This window comes from Pteronotus mesoamericanus, unplaced genomic scaffold (genome assembly GCF_021234165.1).
Source record: "Pteronotus mesoamericanus isolate MK-2021 breed Mesoamerican mustached bat unplaced genomic scaffold, CSHL_Meso_final scaffold_54, whole genome shotgun sequence".
Lineage (NCBI taxonomy): Eukaryota > Metazoa > Chordata > Mammalia > Chiroptera > Mormoopidae > Pteronotus > Pteronotus mesoamericanus.
In genome coordinates, this window is record NW_026555321.1 from 31,937,034 (window position 1) to 31,961,709 (window position 24,676).

At 43.7% G+C, this 24,676-nt stretch overlaps 1 protein-coding gene across 2 annotated transcripts; it reads right to left on the reverse strand.

Moving 5' to 3' along the window:
• Positions 1-1,102: 1,102 nt before the first annotated feature.
• TATDN2 (TatD DNase domain containing 2) lies at positions 1,103-21,878 on the reverse strand. 2 transcript variants are annotated; one of them, XM_054595925.1, is made up of 8 exons: positions 21,435-21,878; positions 20,889-21,302; positions 14,800-15,297; positions 9,301-10,182; positions 4,408-4,535; positions 2,664-2,847; positions 2,093-2,262; positions 1,103-1,935 (listed from the first exon to the last, which is right to left on the reverse strand). In XM_054595925.1, the coding sequence occupies exons 2-7, from the start codon at positions 21,294-21,296 to the stop codon at positions 2,122-2,124; spliced, it is 2,241 nt and encodes a 746-aa protein (XP_054451900.1). In that variant the 5' UTR covers positions 21,297-21,302; positions 21,435-21,878; the 3' UTR covers positions 1,103-1,935; positions 2,093-2,121. The 2 variants fall into 2 exon arrangements, 1 of the variants encoding a protein (XP_054451900.1); XR_008530979.1 differs by lacking the exon at positions 1,103-1,935 and adding an exon at positions 2,387-2,484 and having other exon boundaries at positions 2,158-2,262.
• Between the last annotated feature and the right edge of the window lie 2,798 nt (positions 21,879-24,676).

Below are 24,676 nucleotides of genomic sequence, written 5' to 3' on the forward strand. Positions count from 1 at the left end.
CATCCCTTTATTTTCAGAAATTGATGATAGGGGTAATACAGAGGCATTCCAGCAGCACAGCAAAAACAATCAAGTCGGCCACGCAAAAACAATCGAGTCGGCCACCCAAAATCAAAAACATTGCCAACCAGCTTTCATGCCCACAGCAATAGAAATGATGATCCTCCTAAGTCCGAGATAAAAGTATATAGCACCGTGTGCTTTACCTTGGCAGGAAGACTGCATCGAGGCTCTGAGACATCCCTTTAGTCATCACTTCTAATCCTCTAATGCAGGACTAGTTGGTTTCCCATGTAGGCAGTACTGACTTACAGGGCTTGTGAAGGAGATGGGTATGCTGCAGTTCATTTGGGTGACAATGAAGCACTATGAAATATTTAGCAATTCCCCAAATTTTCCACACAGGAGAACAAGCCCCCGGTGCCCCACAATGGTACATCTGAGGCACAGACCACACACAGCTAATCCATCAAAAGTCAACAGTGAATCAAGGTCCACTTCCCAGGCCAGCAACTTGTATACACAGGCAAGACAGAAGTACCATACAGAAAAAAATGTTAAGTCCATTCCCTTTCAACTTACAAGGCGCAAATGCACCTTCCAAAAACACCTAGAGAAACCTAGAACCAAATGATGGAATTTACGATTTAAGCTACTGGCATCCAAAAAACAAAAGGAATTCGGTGTCCTGTCTCACCGCAGGAGACTCATGTAAAGGATCCTTTTGGACAAAGTGCACGCTCTCACACTTAACCTTTGACCATTATAACCTTCCAGGGCCTATAATGAATATACCTTTACAAGGCACTGGTAGGGAGCAGAACACAGCTCAAAACTTGAGATGACCCAGTGTTCAAAAGTCAAAGGAGAGGCTCTCACTTCCAACATAAAGAACAGAGAAGAGGCAAAAGCAAGGGAGACCACCAGGAGGGGAACTGAGAGATTAAAGACACCAGACCTGATTGTTCTGCAAAGGCAATAGTGCATGGCTGAGTGGCCCCATTAGAGCTTTGGAGAATTCAACTGATTTACCTCTCAACCTGGGAGGGGCACACAAGAGGCTGTCATACACAATGACACAGAATGAATATTTCTGGGCAAGTGTTCCAGGAGAAGGGGGCAAAAAATGGAACAAGGGGCAACTGGGACCTCAACAGCAGACTAGCAGGTAGCTTCTGCTACAAACCAGTCCCCTATCAGATTAACACAGGCGAGCTGCAGCCCTGGGGGCATCAGTGAGCAAGAACACCTTCTTTGGAGTCTTTTTCCTCAAGAAGTCCTCTTCCTTGAGTTCCCCAATCTGTCCGATTCTCCATCGGCCAGGAATTTGGCTAGACAGTGAGTGCCCTTCTACCTGCTCTGCATTAATGGCAGTGGAACCAGTGAGCCCAGCAGTCGAGGTCCTTCCATCTGTACCGATGCAGTGTTGACACAGCAACAGCGACGACCAAACAGAAGAGTTATCCAGGGAAGGAAAGGGGGTGACTTTACACATCTCCAGCGAAGGCCCCCACAGATTTCCCACTGGGAGTTCATGCTCAGAACTGAAAACCAGGAACCAAGTTACACACCAACATGGGCTTACACAAGTAGGAGGGTGACTTTATTCACAGGCTGCTCAAAAACATAAGCTGCAGAGAACAGGGTTTTAGATTGGCAAATTGTTGCACCCTTCTACCAGCCTTTCTTCTTCCCCGACTGTCCTGGAGCAGGTGGCTGGGCAGCAAACCCCCACCCCTCACCGCACTCCACCATACCCCACCACCCCACCCACCCACCAGCCAGAAGCAAAACCCTTATAACAAGGTTTGTAGGAAAACATCTTGTTTCCTGTCTTGGTTTTCTCCATTCCAACGTGCTCTCCAAACACACCCTTGTCCTGGGACCCAGGCAGAGTTCGAAGCCAGCCTACGTCCTGTCAGGTCACTGGTCATCCTGGAGGGTAGGGAAGAGAAAAGTAAGGTTTCAAACCAAGTCCACTCAAAACAAATCAGTCTTAATGCTCACCCTATGTTTATACTCTCTACATTATTAAATGCAGCAAGACAACTTTGTCCTGACTTTTAAAAAACATAAATGTGAATTTTGTGACCTTTTATAGGAGACTCCTGCACCCTCTGCTTAAAGACTGTAGAGGCGACTGGTGTTCTCACGCAAGGTAGCCAAGGTGCGGGAGAGCGGCTGATCTTTGACCCTGGCAATCTCTCGAACTGTATGCAAGGCCAGGCCTGGGTGGGCATACTGGCAAAGGCTTTTGGGAACCTGAAAGATATGAAGCATTCAGAACATCGCTGTGCCTTCTGTGCACAGTCATTACACAGAACTCCCTCCCCGGCCCTTCCCCAGTAAGGACCTCTTTGGGGCTGCCCTGTAGAGACCCCTTTACCTGCAGGTGCAGGGAGAGTCCTAGTCATGGGGGGCTCTGGGTGAGCAGGGTCCCACGCTTCCTTGGACTACCCTCTACAGGGTAGGGCTTTGCACTGCCTGGAAGAGAGTGGTTACCCTTCAGCTTCTCAGCCCCCTAGACTTTTGGTTCTGCAGAGCAATACAAGGAGACATCTATACAGCCAAGGGTGGGACCTGGAAATCACTGGGGCTCTGGCCTTGACAACCTTCCCACCCTCTCTCCTCAGTGCCTCAATTCAGCCCGAAGACACCCCTACCTGTCGAGGCAAAAAGTATGGGGCATCAGTTTCCACGATGATTCTCTCCAGCGGGATCTGTTTCAGAGCTTCCCGGGCCTCCCACGCAGAGGAGTAAGTCAGGACTGCCGTGAAGCCCACAGACATGTTGGGAAAGTACTTCAACAGGGGCTCGATGACCGGGTAGCTGCCAGTGAAGCAATGCCTGGGAGGAGAACTCCAGGTCAGCACTCTCTCACAGTACCCCCTGCAGCAGCCCCCCAGCTCCCTCTAGACATATTAGCCCTTATAAATTATTTTCTGTGGATAAATTTGCAGAAATGGAAAGACTGCTTCCAAAGGAAGGACTCCACAGTAAACACAGACAAAAGCTGGCTCCAACTCAGTAAGATCCAAGATGACTCCTGGTGAGCAGTGTTCACCCATCAACCCATGACACCACAGATTACTACACAGCCACTTGAAATAATCACCAGGAAGACTGAACATACAGCAACAATACAGGGACTGGGTATGTTTATAACAGGGAAAAAGAAGCAGAATTTAAAATTGTGGCCTCGCTAAGATTACAACTACAGCAGATAGAAATTATGGCCATGTAGTCAAATGATTCAAAGAAAACAAAAAATAAAAATACTGAGAAGTGAGCAGGCTGGATGAATGCAGGTAAAGGGGGGAAAATTGGGACAACTATAATAGAATAAACAAAAATAAAAAAAGAAAATACTGAGGAGACTATGGATTTTTCTTCTCTTAACTTCATAGCTATTCATGTTCTTAATTTTTTATGTACATAAACCAATCTGGAAATGCAGGGCTTCCTCCAGCCACAGCACCTTGTTGGGCCATTTTAGCCCCCATCTACCTACCACCTCCCATCAGAATTCCTTTCAAGCCAGCCCAGAATGAAGCAGTGAAAAACCAACCCACCCACCCAGAAAGGCCGTGGCATGTGAGCACAGTCAGGGGTCACAGGCTTCACTCTCTGCTCGGGCATCTGAAAGGCAGAGCCTAGAGGCCTGACAGGCCCATCCACTTCTGCCACCTGTCAAGGCCTGGTCTGGGTTCTAGACTCCCTGTTTTTCTGTTACCCCATCTCACCTATCCTGAAAGAGCCAGCCCAGACATCACCTCCTGACCCCTTGCTAGCCATTTAGCTAACGGACCCTCCCTGGCTCTCACAGCGCCTTACCCATCTCAGCCTCCCACTCTCTACAGCAGTCACCAGCTGACTCACCTGTCCCCCACCACTGAGCCAACACCCAGGACAGGTACATGGTAAGAGATCAGAGAATTTGTCAAACTGAACCTAAGAACCCCTAGATACCATTCAGATAAAACATATCCTACACTTTGATAACTTTTCACATTCAAAAAAGGAAAAGGAAATTTTTCAGGTGCTCTGAAATTTTCTGTGTGCTAAGTCACTGGACTCCACAGCAGCCTCTTCCAAGATCAATAGTCCTCATTTCTGAGAACCGAGACTCCATTTTAGCCTGCCACCTGGGACGGAGGTCATGAAAGTCCCTACTGCTCATTGATGATTCAGGGTATTAGCTCAAACCATATAAAGTTCCAGTTTTCTAAGTAAAAAATGGTTAAATATCAGAAATTTCACATGGTTTAACCTAATAATCTTTAGAAAAGATATTACATAAAAGACAGTACTACCCATGCTCCCCTACTGAGTTTTTGTTTCTCCAACTAACATCCTAGACAGAGGGAAAGATTCATTTCATTTGCCCACTCGAAGCTCCCGCCTAACCTATGGATCTTGTAGTCTGAGGGCACAAATTTTTTCATGATGCTCAGCAGATCTTCATCAGCTTCTCGGCAGTGAATCACCAAGGGCTTCTTTAGAGACACGGCCAACTGTAGCTGTCTCTCAAATACCTGGGAGAAGACAAAGTGACAACACGTGCAGGTTAGGGCCACTTCAGACGTCTGTTACCTCCAGAACACCCAGTCCAACAGGCAGTCCCACTGTCTCCAACTCCGTATTTTTAAACTATACTCTGTAAGTACAGTAATAGACAAGGTTTACTGGGTCTCACTAAAGAGCCAGGTAGTGCTCAAAGTGCTTTAGGGACACTATAACCTATAACCCTCACAAGCACCTTGAGGTATTTGAAGAAACTGAGGCTCCAAGTGAGGTCAAGTAACTTGCAGCTGAGAAGCTATAGTGCCACCATTCAAATGTGAATGCAGGCATCCACACAGCAACCACTGTGCAATGCTTATTTGGGGTTGCAGGGGTAAAGTGGGGCTCAGGAACAGAAAGTACAAGCTAAATGTCCTCCCCCTCGTCCCCACATCTACTCCCAAGAGGCAATCACCTCCCACAGCTTTTCCTACACACGCATATACATGCACACACACGTGCACACACAATGCCTGGCTTTCAGATAAATATTATACATATTTATATTTTCTTTACTCAGCCAAAATCAGATATTCTTCAAGGTGAATACCAACAGATATGTTACATTCTTTTTTTTTTTTTGAACTCTAGTCATTTTTAAATCTTCATTAGTAAAATAAGCATGTTAATGATTTAAATGAAAAAAGTAGAGCTAAAACTTATTTTTTCCTCAAAAAGCTCAGGTTTAGAACAAAGAACAAAAGTTTTAATTCATTATAACTAAATTGCCTCATCTTAAACTTACTGTTTCCATAAGCAGTTTTTTCAATTGAGGAATAGAATTCCTTTTGCATTTTTTTACATCAAATAAGAAGATGCTTTTGGTAATTTGAGTCAGGTGATACTCACCTGAGAATGACATGTTCAAGTCTAACAGTTGGTGCTTCCTATTCTCATAATAGAAGCACTGAGCCAATACCAATTCTGACATAACTCTTATTTAACCTGTTTGTTTCCAACTAAAAGAAAACGCTCATAAGAACCAAAATCACAGAATGCTCGGTAAGGGCTTTGAAGACTGGCTAGTTCCAATATCTACAGCTGACTGGATCCCTTCCCCAACACATCTTCTCTCTTTGAACCCCTACAGAGGCAGAAGGTTGCAAAGGATCGTAAGTCTAACGTTTAATTCCCGCTCCCCCAAAAATTACTCCTTAGAGCAGTTAAATTAATATAGCTTTTGGGTGGAATATAGCCCAGCTTGTAAAAAGTGTATTTTTCAAAATATATTTAATGAAACATGAACATGTTCACAAGTGAAAAAAATCATTCAAAACAATTTTTTTTAATTTCCTAATTTCTTTCTTTAAAAACATATACATACAACACATATTTCCTTGATTCTGTGCTTGTAAGACATGCCACCAATTTTCCCTTGCAATTTTCCAAGGGACAATGACATTACAAATACACTGTTTTGTAGAACAGCTGAATTTCAAAAATGTTAAGATAAAAGGAGTTAGTGGGCAGGAACTTGTGGCTGGGCTGGAGCTCTCTAGAGCATTTATACTCACCAGGAACTTGGCTGAAAAAAGACAACAGGAGTGAATGAAGTGCACATAAATTATTTACCCAGCATAATTACTCTCTTCTGCCTGCATAAACTCAGGTTCCCACCGATCCATTATTCCCAGGGATTCTAGAGTTCATCAGTCTCTCCTGGGGGTGGCCGCCCTGCGGCTCTTGCATACTCATTACCTCAATGATTGATTCCAGTCAAACACAAATACAGACAGAAGCAGCCTGGTTCAGCCGGCCCGGCCCAAGTAGGGAGAGACAGTCTATTTATTCATTCGCCCTGGCTTTCCAACTCCAGAAACCTAGTGATTCTGATAATCATACTGGCTGATATGTACAACTCACACACAAATCATCCAGGACCTAACTCTTAGGAATTTAAGAGAAAGATAAATAGTTAAATCTATGAAAAGTTAACAGTGATTTGTTCTGGACAGCAGGATAACTACTGATTTTTCCCAAATTCTTTTGCTTGTCTCTATTTTCCAAGCCTTCCAGAAAAAACAGAAACAAAGCTCTCTCTTATAATGAACTAGAGGTAGTACCCTCTTTCTTGACCAGATATGGTCCTTCCAGACTTTTCTTATTACCTTCAGAGATAAAATATTCAGCAGGACACACTACGAACTTGCCAACCACTCTGCTTTTAGGCAAATGCAACTCAATGCCAATATCCAACTAGGGCAGTGGCTAGTCACCACCTGTTTTGGTGCCCAAGTTAAGATTTACACTGAGAACACGGCATCTACTTCCTCTAGTGTTCTACAGAAATTCCTTGTCTTCCTCTTTTCTATACAGTTCAGCCCTCCCCCTGCCAGCAATTTATTTCCTCTGAATCACTACTTCTCAGTCTTGAATCTCATCTCATCAAGCCAAATGATTTTATTTATCACCCTATGCTATAACTTCAAGTTCAGTCGGCATGCCATATGTACCTCTACATGCAGATCTGATACCGTGATGATTTAATAGAAGGAAAAGTTACTGTGAAATACTTATCACACTTCCTGGCACAGAGTACGCATTTAATAAACATCAGCTATACAATATAAATATCTCTAGTTGCTTTAGTGTATACGTTTTTGAACTGTTCCTCTTTCCATATCACACCTGCCCTGTGTCATAGAAGCCAGCTGGGAAAGCTGAATATTAAATATTTGTCTCACTTTCTTAAAAAATCTATTTTTTCCTATGTCTTCAGGTTTAGCTATTTTTCCATTCATTTCTGGCTAATAAATTATAGCCTCAAGACAGAAATTGTAAGGTACCTAGTGTCAGTAAAGAAAAGGAACTCTGGAAAGGCAGGGTAACTACTGATTTTTCCCCCAAACCTAACTGTGAATTGAAACACTATACTAGAAACCCCTTCAGGTCAGAAACTGAAACCATTCCACACAAAGTCTCACCCACCTGTCTGAATGTACATCCTCAAGTCAAAATCATCTGTTTGGAATTTAGTAACCATAACCAGGTCCTAGCAAATTCATCTAAAAGAAAACCCTTTGGAAACATCTGAACATCTGAAGTTGTTTCCCACAGAAATTCACTGTTAAGACTAGCATGAGTATTGGCTGACATGGACAACTGTACTTAAATTGGAATCTCTATCTCCTAAAGGTATATAGAAGTCTAATCTTCTGATAAAGCAGGGCACCATACCTTCCTTGAATTTTCTCTTTGATCAAAAGAAAATTAAGAAACCACTGAAAGATTCCTTCTCTTGATTCACACAATGAACCACAGATGCCAGGGTCAATGGGTTATAGCATCAGTGCATGGCTGATTGAGGCTGACCCACCTGGGCTGGAAACAGCACCAGAGGGAAAGCTGGTGCCAAATTCTGCCCTGCTGCAATTGACACAGGCCCACCAACACCTGAGCACATTGGGGATCGAAACCCAAACCTAACGCATCAGGACAACAGCATACAGCAAATTCAACCTGGGAACATGCACAGTGATAAGTGGACAGGTCTTTCTCCTTGTCCTGCTCCTTCCTAAATCAGAAACTTCCACTGAAATGCTCTAACTACTCATACCCTGCCAAATCTCCATGCTCAAAAGACATTGGGAGGGAAAAATATTAAGATGGCAACAGTTGTTATCTCTAGTGAAATGGGAAATTATCCTCTTTACACAGTTTTGCATTTTCCAAATAGTCTACAATGGGTATACTTAATGTTAAAAATCAGAATAAAAATAATTAAACAAAATTTGTTATTTCCCTAAACAGGTGTCCCTAACACGTATCATTAGCCATAAGAAGTCACGAAGTACCTGTCCCTTAACCACCTGTCTACATAAAAAAACTAGAAGAACTAGCTTGTGAAGAATTTGAACCCTTGCTGGAGTGGCTCAATGGACTAAGTGCTGGCCTGCAAACCGAAAGGTCGCTGATTCGATTCCTAGTCACGGCACATGCCTGGGGTGGACAGGTCCCCAGCTGGTGGTATGCAAGAGGCAACCAACTGATGTATCTCTCACATGTCACATGTTTCTCTCCCTCTCTTTCTCCCTCCTTTCCCCTTCTCTAAAAATAAATAAATGAAATCCTTAAAAAAAAAAAAAGGAATTTGAAAAATGACATCTAGATGGTTTGGGTAAGAACAATTAAATTTTTAGGATTTCTAAATTCTTTACTTCCAAAAGTAGAGACCCTCCCCCCCAAAAGTTACATTTCAAAAACTAAGAGAGAAATTAAAACTGAGCAAATGGGTCGCCCTCATGAACAACATAGTTTACTCTCTGGACAAGGAAATTCATGCCCAAAAGACTACTTTAGTAGAAACAAATAGTCACTGACGTCCTTCACCCCGGGAAGGCAACATTACTGAAAACAGAAATTGGGGAAAAACTAACCAAAATATATGACCACACCAGATGTCATATTTGTGTTGGTATTCAGAATCCATTTCAGTGGTGGCAAGACAAGTGGCTTTAGTATAATTTATGATTTCTTGGATTATGCAAAGAAAAATGAACCCACACTAGACCCGTAAGACATGGCCTACATGAGAAGACGACCTCAAGAAAACAAAAATGAATGCAAGAATGAATGAAGAAAGTCAGGGGGACTGCAAAGACCAATGTTGGTGCTGGCAAAAGGAGTAATGATTCTTCAGTGACTTTATCTGTGGTGATTGTGCAGATTTTTCATGAGATTAATAAAACAAGAACCCTAAAAAAAAATCTGTAAGCAACCTAAAGGGAACCTCATTACCTTGTGCTGTTCTGGAACAGGTGTCGTACATTTGTAGGAGTAATCCAAGCCCATTTCCCCAAATGCCACAGCCTTGGGATGCCTTAAGGCTTGTAAAAGATTTCTTTCTTGGCTCTCACTGTAGTAACGAGCAAAATGAGGGTGACAGCCAAAGGCCCCCCAAACCAGATCCTCTTTCAACAGCTCCTCCCACAGGCAGTCTGTCAGCGTCCTGGGATCACAGAAGTCAGAGATGCAGCCCTGAAATTCCTTAGGGAAAGAGCTGCTATAAATTTTTCTAAACTTGCTAAAGGTCCCTTTGAAAGACAACTTGGAATAGAGCATGTCCAAGTGACAATGGGTATCAATGAAGCCCTCTTCTAGGTTTTGCTCCCGATGGCTCCTTGGCAGAGAGCTAGATGCATGTCCTTCACAAGAACGTGGTGGCATCTCCTCCTGGAATGTTCTTTTCTCCTTCACCTTCTCTTCTAAGCTTCTGGAGAAACGAAATGAGCGAGAATTCTGGGATCTGCCTTCCTCTGTCGCCTCCAGATCTCTGGAGGTGTTTTGGGAGCTCACAGTAGAGTTGGGGGAATAATCACTCAGGAGGCCCCGGCTGCTCCTCCCAGCCTGCAATGTGTCACTGCTGCTGCTGCCCACTGAGGGGTAGCTAGAAGGCTTGGTACTGCTGGTCCAATAGCTGACGTAGTCACACCAAGGACTACTGTATAAATGAGCTGGGTACATGACATAGTCAGTGGGGAAGGCAGAAGGCTCTGAGGTTGCTGAGAGTTTCAGTGAAATAGGCTCCTCCTGAGAGAATCTGACTGTGGAGACCTCATCCACGTCGGACCAGTCACTTCCTGAAGAGGCGTGCTCTATCACCACCTCCCTCTCTTTAGGCTGCAGAAAAGAAACAACAAAGCATTAGCCTTCCTGGCCTTCCTGTGTGAAGACAGCCTCCCATAATCTGTCATCTGGAGAACATAAACTCTGGCTTGTTTTTCGGCTATGGTGAAGGAAGGCTTTGCACTGACTTATTAGCTCACTGTCACCTTCTTTCCTTATAATTTCCGGAAAGTGAGCCAGGTTACACCTATGAACAGTCAAATCAGGCTCAGGGGATAAACTCATAATGCCATCCCTGAAGGGGATGCTACACCTGCACACCCTCCCTCTCTCTGAACTATCCCTCTTGAGAAAACTGCTCTGTTTTGCAGATTCTAGAGAAAAGCAGTGCCAGGTATCTCATACATCTAATACATTTCTAGTAACATTCAAAATGCAAAACTACACAGTTGTGGCAGTTTTAAGATATGTCCACAATTCTGACACTACTCCCCATTGAAAGATGGGGTTTGTGAATGCTCCTATTTAACCTGGACCAAACCAGTGACTTACCTGCAATCAACAGAATGCAGTAGTGAAACTGCACAACTTCCAAGCCTAGGTCAAAACATAGCCTTGAAGCTTACCCTGATTCTCCCAGCTTGCTCCTCTGGAGGAAGCCAATCACCATATAAGAAATCATACCACCGAAGACCACATGCTAGAGGGGTCACATGTAGGTGTCAGCATCAACTGCCCTACGTGTGAGTGAACATCTTAAGACGTGTACAGCCTTGTTGAGCTTTCAGGCTGCAGCCCTCCAAACATCTGAATGAAACCACATTAGAGACCCCCACTCTTATGTGGATCTCCCCAGTCCAGATCTTTATGAATTCCTAACTCACAAAATCGAAAGCAAAACAAAATGGTTATTTTACATCTCTAAGTGCCATAGTAACCGGAAAAACTATACATTGCATTAAATCAAGTTAGTAGTGCTAGAATTAGAATCTACGTTCCACAAGGTCAGGCATTTTTATTTTCTTCACTGGTATTTTCTGAACAGCTAGAATACTACCTGGCATATAGTGAGTGCTCATAAATATTTGTTGAATTACTACATAGAATAAATGGTGCAATGATTCCTGAACTTAGCTTCACTAAGGGGGCTTTTGAAAAATAGGGGTTTTTTTAAAGATTTTATTTATTTACGTTTGGATAAAGAATGGGAGAGAAACAGCAATGTGCAGGAGGTATATCATCAGTTGCCAGATCTTGTGTGCCCCCAACTGAGAACCTGGCCCACAACCCCAGCATATGCCCTGACTGGGAATCGAACCAGTGGCCTTTCAGTTTGTAGGCCAGTACTCAATCCACTGAGCCACACCAGCCAGGGCTCCAGATGGTAAAACTTAAAGTTACATTATTGAGGGCCTACTATACACTAGCACTAAGCAAAGTGTTTTCAGGTGTTAATTCAGGGTTCAGCAAACTATGGCCCACAGTCAAATCCAATGCACTGCCTTTCAGTGTAAATAGATTTATTGCAACAAAGGTCATTCACTTAAATATGGCTGCTTTCATGCTATTACAACAGAGTTGAATAGTTACAGAGGTCATTTTGCCCACAAAGCCAAATATATTTATTATTATCTGGCCTTTACAGAAACCATTTGCTATATCCTGTACTAGTTTGCTTAGGAGTGGTAACATTTAACCATGCCTTTTTACCTCAAGGAAGAAACTGGGGCTCAAAGAGGTTAAATGACTTTCTCATGATCATGATTCAGGTGGCAGAGCCAGAATTTGAACCCTGTTTGTCTGACCCCAACACTCGTGTGCTTACCTACATATCATGCTGCCTCCAAATGTACTCCTAACAGAGGTAATCTAAATGTCCCGTCTGACAAATATGAGTTTGGGTATATAAGTTTGGAAAAGTCATCCATACAATATAATTCCAGGCAGCCAAAGTGATGACCTACATTTGAGAGGAATCTTTACTATGCCTAGGATTTCAAATTAAATATAGCAAATATTTTTTGTTAAATATAAACAAATTAAATATGTGGTTTTTCTCCTTCCTGCAAACCCTTTGAAAATGATAGAAAATGGACTTGAAAAGGCATAAACCTATAAAGAGAAAACATACAGAATAAACAACAAAGCAAATTAAATAAAAATTAGATGCTCAAAAGCAGAAAGATGAGTAATTATTGGATAAGGAGATCACAGATGTTCCACACCAAAGATTTCAGTGAAAAAAACCCCAGAAACAGGCTGACTCACACCACAGGACCCCAAACAGACTCAGGAACTGAAGGCACCGGACCTCTCAAAATGAAGGTGAGCTTGCAAATGACAACCCTAGGAGAATGAGCTGGTAGTCATGAAGCTTAAATCCCCAGCTCCCTTCTCCCATCCTGTGCAAATGGGTCTGTCCTTTCCCCACCCAAGATGAAAGTTCATGCTTAGAGAGTTGAACCAAGGAGACTGTGGAATAATCAGGGACAACAGACACACAATCAAGTGAAGGGACCATCACACATTGGACAGTTGAGAACCCAGGCACCTTCCTCAAACTGACTCCCAGAACACCAGCAGCCAGATGTGTGCGTCCTAGGCAGAGGAGTGGAGGACTTCTCCCAGGGACACTGAGATGCCTCTGAGGACCAAGATACAGAGCCAACTGGGAGCCACAAAATGACCCAAAGTCTTCACCATACGATGAAGTCACGAGTTGATAAGCTCAGAACTTCCAACTGGTTTTTTAATGCTTCATCTTTATATATGAACAGATAGCCAAGACATCTGAGAAAAGGCCTACCACAAAAGATAGAAATCAAAATATTTAGGAAAAAAGGGGGGGAAAAGGGGGAAACTCAGAGAAAAAGTAGTGCAGAAAGCAGAATAAGGGGTCAAAAGAAACCTATAATTAATAGTCTCGGAGAGACAAGAGAAAATTATAACCTCAAAACAAGAACAAGATGTTTTAAGAAAGGAATATTAAAAAAACTAAACCAGTGTTCTTGGAAATTATGTCAAAAAGGGGGAAAAAAGCATGCATTATCATTATATACACTCACCTTAAATACTCATAGAGAAAACAGATGAAAAAAGGGCGGGGGGGATCCTAAGGAAACAATTAAGGGAGGCACACCTCAAAGGACAAAAACAGGACAGATTATTTATTTTGAAACTACTGAAAAGAATTTTATGGCACTAGCAGTTTGGGGATGAATCAGTGATATGTACAGAGAAAACTAAAGGAAAAAACAACGTAATGATGACCTCCAAGGAAATAAACTTTTACAAGAAAGGAAATATAATCAGAGTATACCAAGTGACCTAGCTATGAACATGGTGATGATGAATCTTAAATAGATTTAGCCAAAAATTGTATCACAACACCAGGAGTTACAGGAAGGGGAGGAAATATGTTATGGGTATGAGTACCACTGAAGTAAGTGTGTGTAGAGAACTAAATTCTCATCTTCCTGAGTACCAAAGTCCACAGATGTCCAGTTGAAAACTCATTCAACTATAAAATTACTTAGAAATATGGAGTTAAGTACTAAAAGAGCGAGCTCAAAGAGATGAAAGGTGCTGCCTCTGAGGAGCGGTAACAAAGGACAGGCATAGATGGGTGAACAAAGGAATGATTTTTTTTCCTGCAATTACAACCTATGTTAAAAATTACCAGTTTCCCTCCAATATCACTCTCTTAATAGCAATAGAAGTTTTTCTGGGTGTAAGTCTGCCCAGACGGAAGTTAGTTTTCCAGACTCTTTTGCAGCAAGATTTCGCCAGGTTTTTAGATTCTTGTCAATTGATATGAGCAGATACCATGCAGATGAAAGGGAGGAAGTGTACTTTATTCTTCTCTTCTCCCCTTCCTACTGGCTGAACTGGTCAATGTAATGTACTCTGAATCCCATCGGAGTAACCACTTCAGACCACGAGATGGAAAACTGTGTTGAAGGGCAGCAAAGCATCAAAACAGAAGGCACCAGGGGGGAACCATTCTCCTCAAGCCAAACTTACTTTCTCTCTCTCTCTCTCTCTCTCTCTCTCTCTCTCTCTCTCTCTCTCTGTCTTTCTTTCCTTCTTTCCTTTTCTTTCCTTCCTTCCTTCTTTCCTTCTCTCTCTCTCTCTCTCCCTCCCTCCTCCTCCCTCTCTCTTTCTTAAGACTCTATTTATTTTTAGAGAAAGGGAAAGGGAGAGAGAAGGGGAAAGGGAAGGAGAAAGAGAGGGAGAGAAACACTGATGTATTGATCAGTTGCCTTGCTCACACGCCCCCAACTGGGGACCTGGCCCACAGCCCACGCATATGCCCTCACTGGGAATCAAAGTGGCAACCTTTCGATTTGCAGGCCAGCACTCAGTCCACTGAGTCACACCAGCCAGGGTGCCAAACTTCTATTTTCTTTAAGACACTGTTATTTTGGCCTTTGTACAGTGGGAAAATCCATATTCTAATAAACATAAATTCTAAAAAAAAATAAAATAAAAAAATAAAAAAAGATAGCACTAAATTGAGGTTTCTTAATTAACTGAAATGTATGTTAAAAGAGAACCATCAGTTTGTTGCCTGGAATCCGGAGTAAGTACTGCTTTAATGAGTAACACTTAGGATCAAACTAGACAGACCAAATACTACATCTAATCAAGAGAACTGTGGGCAAGACTCACCTTTTGGCTTTCTACATGAGAGTCAGAGTCATCCAAAAATTCTAGGGGTGGAGAGCGCTTGTCAATAACTGTCCTTCGGTCACCAAGTGGCTCCTCACTGGGTTTCTCCAGAGGGTCTACCACCACTCTCCTGTCACAGAAGCTGCTCCTCTCCAGCACAGCCTTTTTTTCATCTTTCACTCTGACTTCTGGGGCTGACTCTTTCTCTTTTTGAGGAGCAGACACAGTGACACTCCTGGCTGGTCCTTCTCCACGGCTGGGACGCTCTCCTGTGTTCGGTTTTGCCCTACTGACAGTCTCTCCCTTTCTTTTTGGCATCGACTTTCCCAGGATGCCCTGGATAGCCTTCAGGTAGATCATTGTAGAGCCTTGGTCTCGAAGTCTATCCTTCTTCCTTTTCTGAACCTTGTTTGGGTCCTCAATTGTATCATTTTGCCCCTCAGCTTCAGCTGCAAACTCAGAGTTTGTGGAATTAAGAGAACCATCTTTGGAATTAACCTGGAAGAAAAAACAGAGATCAAGAAAGGGTGATTTCATACATGAAGCACTCAGCACATTAAAAACCAGTGGGGGCTCCACAAATCAAAGGCAAAGTGACAGTTGTTAAGATAGACAAAGATTCTCTCCAAGTGATGTTTCCCATCCTACCCCCTGTAAAAAGAATGGAACTGCTGTTTCTTAATCTTCACTTTCTCACACTTATCAGATAATATCGTCATACTGCAGTAGGAAGGAATGAGCTGAGAGAGCAACAGTCTACTAATACTACACTGCAAGCTCCTTGAGGACAAGGACTACTACGTCCTTCAGAACACACACACAGAGGCAAAATAGAAGCTCAACTTCTTAGTACTAGAAAGCTCCCAAGAAACCAGCTAACCCAATCCCACAGCTAGGAGTCAAGGAAACCCAAGGGCATTGTGAGGAGTGCGTGCCAATCATCTGACTCTTAAGGGCAAGGTGCTTAGCACTATACCCCGAGCCTCCTTTGAAGTTCTCAGCAAACTTCTTCCCCTAAATCAAAACCTTAATGTCTGAAGGTACCTTGGTTTTCAGGGTCAATCAAGAGATCTACCCCCTCCCTGCCAAATCTCCTCAGAGATACAGATAAAGTCTCAGCCCCTTTCTTTTCACCTCCACATACAGCCATTCCAGGGATCTACAGGAAAGAAGCTAGATTATTTGCTCACAATATTAATTTGCTGTGAAACTCAGATCCAGTCTAATCCCAGCTGGTGTAAGAATGCTCCATAAGTCCTCCCCAAGAACCATCCCCAAAGTAATGCATTCCAAACACCCCAGCTGTGAGGGAAAAAACAGTATAAATTTTAGAGAGTGAAAAGGGCCAGGGAAAAAAATAAAACAGAAAAGGGAGCAGAAAGTGGGAATGGGAGTAGGCCAACCAAACCTAGAGTTCAAGGCAGAGATTTGGACTAGGGGTATGTATTTTTAATGTGAGCTTTCCAAAACTAAATACTGTGAGGGCCTAGTAGGTCACATTCAGGCTATGGCCCAGTTGCAAATCCTGATAGGGAAGACCAGGACTGTACTTGTGGGAGTTAAAAAAATAAAAAAAAGAGGAATAGAACAACATACCTCATTTTCCTATGGATTTACAATTCAGAGCTGCCACAGGTGTCACCCCTCTTTACAGAAAGGGACACTGCTACATGGATTGTTCAGTAGCAGAACCAGGATTCAAATTCAAGTTCCCCCTAATATCCTGAAAACTAAGGGAGAGTAGGGAAAATATGAAAGTTGAGAAACAGTATCAAAGGCTGAGATGTCAGAGACCATGAGGACCTAAGATTGTTGAAGAGTTTCAACAACAAATAGGAGGCTATAAAAGTAAAGATTAAGCAGAAAGTACAAGAGCGGACAAACCACTTGGCTTTGAAAAGGAGAGGTTTAGTTTTTCCAGGCAGGACTGCTTGGTGAATTGTGCATCTCTGAAGGCAGGCAGGAGGGAAAGATCAAGTGGAGAGGCCATTCTAGCTACCATCACCTCCAGCCTGAACAATTTCAACAGTTCCTAACAAGCTCTCTGCCTTCTCCCTCCCTTCGTTTCCCTACAATGAGCCAGGAGTTCTAAAATCTGGCAATGTCATGCCTCCACTTAAAACCCTTCAATGGCTCTGCATTTGCCTGCAGAATACATCCCAAACTCCTGAACATGACCTTGGAAGCCTTTCCCAGGGTGCCTCCAACTTTCCTTTCCAGCATCATCTCCCAGCTTTCTCCATACACCCAGATATCCAGGGAATGATGAAAGGTGCTGGAGAAGGGGGGGAAGAAGGACCCATAAGAACCAGTAGTGTCCCAAGAGCTTCAGACCAGCAGTATTTTCTGACCCTTTTTGGACATACATTGTTCCCGTTGCCTGAAATGTCCTTTCCTCCTCCTTGTTCACCAAAACTCAAATGATACCTCTTCTGTGAGCCCTTTCCCTGCGGTTTGTTACTCATTCCTCTGACCCTTGGTACTTCAAATACTGATGTTACAACACTCCATGCACTGCACTGTGATGAAGGATTTTTCAGTCTGTCCATCACTCTTCATTCTTTGCACATCTAGCCTCTAAAACAGACTTCCACCCAAGCAGTGGTCATCTGCTGAGGGAACATGCAGGAAATGGGATCACACGTGAAAGCTCTAGCCTTCAGAAACTGAGATACACAATGGTTTCTTGTGTCTGGGCTGTGTCGCCATGCAGAGAGCTCCTCAGGGAAAGATACTGCCCTCTTCATCTCATCCCTCGCATCTAATGCTGGGCCAGAACAGAACAGGTGCTCCAGAGGGCAGTAGTGGAAAAAACTCTGCCTTTAAAGTCAGACTGATCTGGTATCACACCACAGCTCTGCTGCATACAAGCTATATGGCCTTGGTCTAAGTTATTTAACCTTTCTGGGCTCCTTTTCCCAGTGTCTACACGGAGTAGGTGCTCAAAGTAAACCAGTAGTAAAGATAATACTACCTACTTCACAAAACTCTGAGGGTTATATGATAGTCAAACACTGAGAATTATATTTGATCAAGGTCTATTACATTATAAAGGCTCAAATGTTCCTTTATACTCCTCTTTCCCTATATTGAATATAAAACTTTACATAGGACTAAATACAAGGTAGGTGAAGGTGTTCATAACAGACACATTTAACTTTCTCTATAAAGAAAGATCATCAGCCACCATCAGAATTTGAGAGAACTTCTCAAACAATTGTCCTAGAGGTGATAAGGAAAAAACAATGTGAGGCTGGCCAGCAAGAATCTCTAGTGATTCCAAAATATCCCAGTCTAGCTATGGTCTGAGTAAGTTCCCCTCAAATTTATATGTTGAAATCTGACCCCGAGGTGATGGGACTAGGTGGAGCCTTTAGAAAGTGATTAGATTATGAAAGTGGAGACCTTAGAAATGAGATTAGTGTTCTTATAAAAGAGTCCCCAAGAGAGCTCTCATGACCCCTTCTGCCATGTGAGGACACAGTGAAAAGTCTGCAACCTAAAGAGAGCCATCACCTGCCCATGCTGGCACTCTGACCTCAGACTTCCAGTCTCCAGAACTGTCAGTTGTTTATAAGCTACCCAATCTGTGGTATTTTGTTACAGCAGCCAAAACAGGCCATAACAAACATCTTCTCCCTGAATATTCTAGAACCTGGCATTGAGACTCTTGTGCTAAGGCAGCAGGAAGCGGGGTAAGGGGCACCACACACAAAGCCAAGTGTAGCCCCCAAAGGTCAGAGCAAACACAGGAGAGCAGATGATGTGCGAGTAGAAGGTAGAAGAGTGCTATGGGGCCCTTGGAAGGACCCGGGGGGGAAGCATGCCATTTTTTATAAATGCCCCTCAGCTGTGCTTGCTGACAGAACTTAAAGAGACAAGTTCACACATGGCTGCACAGAAAGGGAGGAAGAGGTACAGATTGAGGGGAAGGTAAGAGAAGCATACTGTAACTCATCAAAATGAGTGGGGAACTGTACATCTTGCTTCCAAACTAACACACTCTAGGGAGAGCCCTTGGCAGTGCTAGAGATGGATCTTTCAAAAATGCAAATCTGCCTTTCCTCTGTAGAGAGTCCTCTACAAACTAAGTTCCCTTGACAATAAAACCCTGCAGCAATCTGCCCCCTACCTAACTCTCCAGCCTCCATTCCGGACTCTTTGCTCCACCTTGCCACATTGTGAGGCAGTCTCGTGACTTGGCCAACCCTCCCAACAGACTGCGTACTCCTCAGAAGCCACCTCATCGCTTCAAGACCCAACAGAGTAACTAGCACACAATTGCCCTCAAATGCTTATTGACCAAAAGCAAGGCACTAGTAAACCCAAAGAAACAGGCCCAGACTTCACTGCTCCATGGTTAACCAATAAATTGATTTTGGCAAAACAAGGTCGCTTAGGGCTAAATGAGAGAAAGGTGGGTGCCTGGGAAGATTAGACCCACCTGGCTCAGAGGCCACACTCTAAATCTTGAGTTCCCAATCTGCAGGACAGCCTCAACAGGGATGCAGCACATCTCAAAAACTAAGCAGGGTTAATTTTTCTAAACACTCCCCCCTCCCCCCAACACTAGGCTTCACTCTACCTGTAACTGCCAAATAAGTTAAATTTAATCAATATTTTATGCTGTACCCAAATCCACTGAAATTACATCAAGGATTAGTGACAAGATTAAATTTATGAGCAAAGCCCCACATTCACCTTATTTATGTGCATTGTGTTCAGTAAATATTCTTATGCCAAAGACAAAGGTTTTCAGTTCACCATTAAATTTTTTAAAAATTCACGTGCCCATACAAGAGTTCTGACGTAGACACTGAAAACACCTGACCTGGGGCAGTTAGCCCAAGAGTTTCCCAGGATAGACTGCCAAAGCCAGCCTCATTTCTTGGTTCCACAAAAGAAACCACTAAGCAGACTTAAAGACAAACCCACTTTCCTTGGGGCCTTGTTTTTAAAGCTTTTGTAAAGTAACTTTTCTCTAGGGACAGCCCATCTTTCCCCCTCCCCAAATAAAGGCTTTTTTCCCCAGTCTTCCACATGCAGAACTCCTCCTCACCTTTTTTAAAAGTCCATAGCTTCAAAACCTAAAATGGCAAACTCTAAGAGGGCAATGATCTTTATTTTGTTACTGGAGAATCCCAAACAACTAGAACACTGCCTGACACAAACCAGAACCTCAAATGTTTGTTCAAAACCTGACTGAATAAGCGGATGAAGTTTACACAGTATGGCTGGTGATACTAGCTAGTGCTCACTCTACTCAACAGGGAAACAGGAGACAACAAGAGACTAAATTTTATTTGCTTCTATTTCCAACAGACTCATGTTCAACTTTGCCTCACATGCACACACAAAAAAAAGCTGGGCAAGTTTAAAAAAAAGTTTAAAAATAAAAAAATAAAAAGTTAATGTAAAATGAATTGAGTGAGTATTCCCACTCCTTAGTCTGTGAAGTGCTCCTTAGTCCGCTTGCAAATATTCAGAAACTCTCCCGTGCGTTCCCACTGGGGAACTAAGAGTTTAACCTGCAAAACCAGCCCTGCCCCACCAACCAGAAATCCAACGTGCTAGAAACCATAACTTCAGTGAAAAGCCACACCAAAAACCAAATTCTTATTCCCTGGTTGAGATTCAGTGGTTCAAAGTACAAGGACACAAATCCTCAAATTTAAAACTAAAATACATACATACATACATACATACATACATACATACATCCATCTGTGTCTCTAGAGCAAGCAATCCACATTCTCCTGCAGTCCTTCTCCAACCAGGACGCACATTACAATAACTTGAGGAAGCCCAGACCACACCCTAACCCAATTAAATCAGGGTGGGAGGCAGGAGGGAGTATTTTAAAGCTTTCCAAGTCCTTCTCAAGGGCCGCCAACTTTGAAAACTACTTCTCTAGGGAACTTTACGGCCACCTCCCTGGCCAAATGCTTGCTTGGTGTTCTCAAATGCAGTACACCACAGAGATCTCAAATAACAAGATCTTTAGTTTCCTTCCACCAAAATTCCCATCCCCAAAATGGCAAGCCACGTGAAAGGGGCTTCATCGGTTGCCAGGACTTGCAGCCACCTACCTTAAGGCTACAGGTTTCCTCCTCTAGAGAAGCCATTTCTTCTAGAGAGGGGCTGGCAGGGCGCAGAGGCGATCCCTCGGACGAAAGAAAACCCCGTGTGCTCCGAATCAGGCAGCTTTTGGAGGCAGCCCCGTCCACACCTGGGCCGGAGGAATGGGAGGAGGAAGATGAGGAGGAATTTCTGCGACGGGATGAGTCCCAGGACAACGTCGGTGTGCAGGCCACATCGTCCTCCTGGGCTTTCAGGCGCTTGGGGCTGCTGGCCCCTCCAGAACGCGACGCAGTACTACGAGCTGGCCTTCTGGAGGAGGCCACATCACTGGTCTCCCTGAGGCAGCTGCGCTTGCGGGAACACCCTTCCGAAGTGCTGCTCCAGTGGTACTTGACCTTGCGCCGCTCCGACGCCATGAGCTCCTGCAAGGTAGAGAGGGGACCTGGATTACAACACCACCCCTCCTACCTGCCCCTCCTCAGACTCCCGCCATCCAGGTGCCCGCCCGGCGAAGTCAAGCCCTAAGGTCAGAGCCAGGGACCAGCTTTACTGACCTTTCCCCCTTCTTTCCACTGCCCATCACAGTTCTCTAGGTTTGAGATGCCAAAGCTTTTCGGAGAAGTCAAAACGCTGCAAGATTTACCAAAGGCTTCGGTTCGGTTTCCAAGCCCACAACGTGTTTCCGCGATTACCACATGCTTCAGTTTATATAGCTCTCCTTCAGAGATGTCAAAGCGCTTCCGGGAATACAAAGCGCTTCGATTTCGTTTGCAATACAAAGCCCTTCAGAGATGTCAAAGCGTTTCAAAAATAATACAGGCGCTTTAAGATCTACACATGGCGGCCGGACCCGCAGCCCATGGGCGGGCGCGCGGCCCGGAGGCCCGCAACGCCGCTGGTGGACCGCAAGTCAAGGCCAGAAGGGCGCGCAGCCCGCCCTGCAACCGCGGCCCCGCCGACCAGCCCGGGCCGGGCCGGAATGGGCCCGAGCCGCCGCCCAAGAGCCGGCGACGCCCCGCCCCCCCCTCAACTGGCCTCCCCTTCAGTCCCTGCTCCGCGGCCCAGTCGTCGGCCCCGCCGACCCCAAGGCCCGGACGTTCCGCCCCGGCCTCCGGTTCGCCGCTCGCCGCCCGCCCCAATTCGGCGGGCTCCTCGGAAGATCCGACGCCGCGGGCCTCCGCTACGCCCGCCTCCCAGAACCAGCCCTGAGGCCAGTAGCCCGACGTGCGGTGGGGGCGGGTCCTGCGCCGGACTGAGGATGCCCACTGCTCCAATCAGCGAGGAGCGAGACTCCGAGCAAGACGAAGCTCGCCTGTTGGCCAGGAGTCTAGGAGGCGGGAGCGTTCGTCTTATGAAACTCGCCCGTTGGTCAGAAGCTAGGTGGGGCGGAGCCACTTACTAGGGCTGTTGGGTCGCGAAATAGAGGCAAGGCTGCAAGCAGGTCTTGGGGCCGCCCTCTGAAGACGTAGAGGGCGTTTGCAGACCTGGTTAGCAGAGGGCCGCTGCGTTACGTTCAGCGTTGCCGGCTCATTGCCAGACGCTTTCAGATCGGGATACGATTATCAAATCTACGTTACCATTAATAAATAAATAGATAAATAACTAAATAACTAACTAACCAACCAACCAACCTAGGAAACTACACAAAAATATAAAATTTCTGCCTGGCAAAAAATTTGAAAGAAAGACAAGAAAAATAATTGCAACATGTGACAAAAATCTGATGGCCTTACTGTGTAAAAACTATCTCAGTAAGAGGATTCATGCCGTCCTCGGTGAGGCTCAGTTGGCTGGGCATTGTGCCAAGAAGGTAAGGTGCCGGGTTAGATCTAGTCAGGGCGCATGCTTAGGGTACGGGTTCAGTCCCCGGTGGGGGCCAAATGAGAGGCAACCAATCGATGTTTCTCTCAGATGTGTCTCTCTCATTCTCTCTTCCTCGCTCTCTAAAAATAAATAAATAAAATCTTTTAGAAATTGAGAATTCATATTAAAATGGACCAAGGAAATGAACCAATGAACAGAAATAAATTACAAAAGCCTCTTTAACATGTTAAAAAAAAAAACAAAACTCTACCTCAGCCATTTAAGAAGTACAAATAAAATTTTCACCCATTAGATTAGCAGTGATTAAAAAACATGATAATATTTTTTGCAGGCGAGGATGTGGGAAAATGCACTCCCATGTATCACTGATGGATGTGTAAATTGGTACAATGTCCTCGAAAGGCAGCATTGTTTGTAGTGCAAGAATGAACCTCAATATGCTGGAAGCAAAGCTAGTTATGTGAAAGTACTGACTATCCATACAATTAGGCAAAAAGAATGAAGTGACCCAAAAGTACTGGTGACAAAGAATAGCCAAGACAGGCATTTAAAAAAAAAAAAAAAAAGTTCTCAAACAGGGTGAATGAAATACCCTGTGTATAGCAAAAAAAAAAAAAAAAAAAAAATAGAAACCTCAAGTTTTTAAAAAATGCCTAAGAATAACCATTTTGTATTCATATGTTTCCAACAGCTGTATTGAGATGTAATTTACATACCATAAAGTTCACGCATGTGTAGTTTAATCATACAAAATGTTTTTGTGTATAATTCTGATTTTTTTTTAGTGTGTTTGTACCATTTGTGCAACCACCACCATAACCCTAATCTAATTTTAGAACACTTCAGCACCCCCCAATCTTGTGACCATTACCACTTCCCTCCTCAACCCTTCTTCCCCACCTCCACTTCTAGCTTCTGTCTCTATAGATTTGCCTGTTCTGGACATTTCATAAAAATGGAATCATACATTTTACTTAGCAAAATAATTTCAAAGTTCATCCACTTTGTAGCATGTATCAGTATTTCATCTTTTATGAATAGTTTTAATTAAATAAATTTGATGAATATTTCAATGTATGAATATAGCACATTCTGTTTATCAATTCCTTTGTTGATAGACATTTGGGTTGTTTCTACTTTTTGCTATTCTGAATATTGCTGTAAACAGTGGTGCACAAATTTCTTTTGTATGGACATGTTTTCATTTCTCTTAGGTAGATAAGGATGGAGGGAAAATAACTCACCATTTTACTATCCCACCATCAAAGTATGAAGGTTCCAATTTCTCTATATCCTTATTAACACTTTTTGTTGTCTGTCTTTTATATTTTAGCCATTCTAGCAGGTGCAAAGTGGTATATCACTATGGTTTTAATTTACATTTCCCTAATGACTAATGCTTACCTTGGTTCAGTCATCAATTCAAATGGAGACTGTAGCCAAGAAATCAAGAGAAGGCTGAGACTCAGAAGGGCATCAATGGAAGAATTAGGGAAGATCACCAAGAGCTAAGATGTGTCATTAGAGACCAAGGCTAAGATCACCTACACTCTCATTTTCCCAATTAGTATGTATGAATGCAAAAGTTGAACAGTGAAGAAAGTGAATATGTGGGAAGAAATGATTCACTTGAAATATGGCATTGGAGAAAGGCTCTATGAGTACCCTGGACCACCAGAAAGATGAAGAAGTGGGTCCTAGAGCAAATTAAGACTAAAATACTGCTGGAGGCAAAAAGACAAAACTGAAACTGTCTTATCCTACTTTGGGCACATCCTGAGAAGGCAGGTTTCCTTGGACAGGACAAAAATGCTGGGGAAAATAGAAGGCATCAGAAAAAAGAGAAGGCCAAATATGAGTTGGATTGACTCCATAAAAGAAGCCACAGGCCTGAATCTACAGGAGCTGAGAACAGGACATTGTGACTGCACTCCTTCATAGAGTTGCCTGGGGTCAGAGCCAACTCAACAGC

Bases quoted from the DNA above. Each gene is read 5' to 3' on its own strand.
- TATDN2 (XM_054595925.1), bottom strand. From the start codon at position 21,296: ATGGCGTCGGAGCGGCGCAAGGTCAAGTACCACTGGAGCAGCACTTCG. The intron at 2,848-4,407 runs GTTAGGCGGGAG...TTCTCCTCCCAG, and splicing joins TCAGACTACAAGATCCATAG to GCATTGCTTCACTGGCAGCT. The intron at 2,263-2,663 runs GTAGGGGTGTCT...CATATCTTTCAG, and splicing joins CATACTTTTTGCCTCGACAG to GTTCCCAAAAGCCTTTGCCA.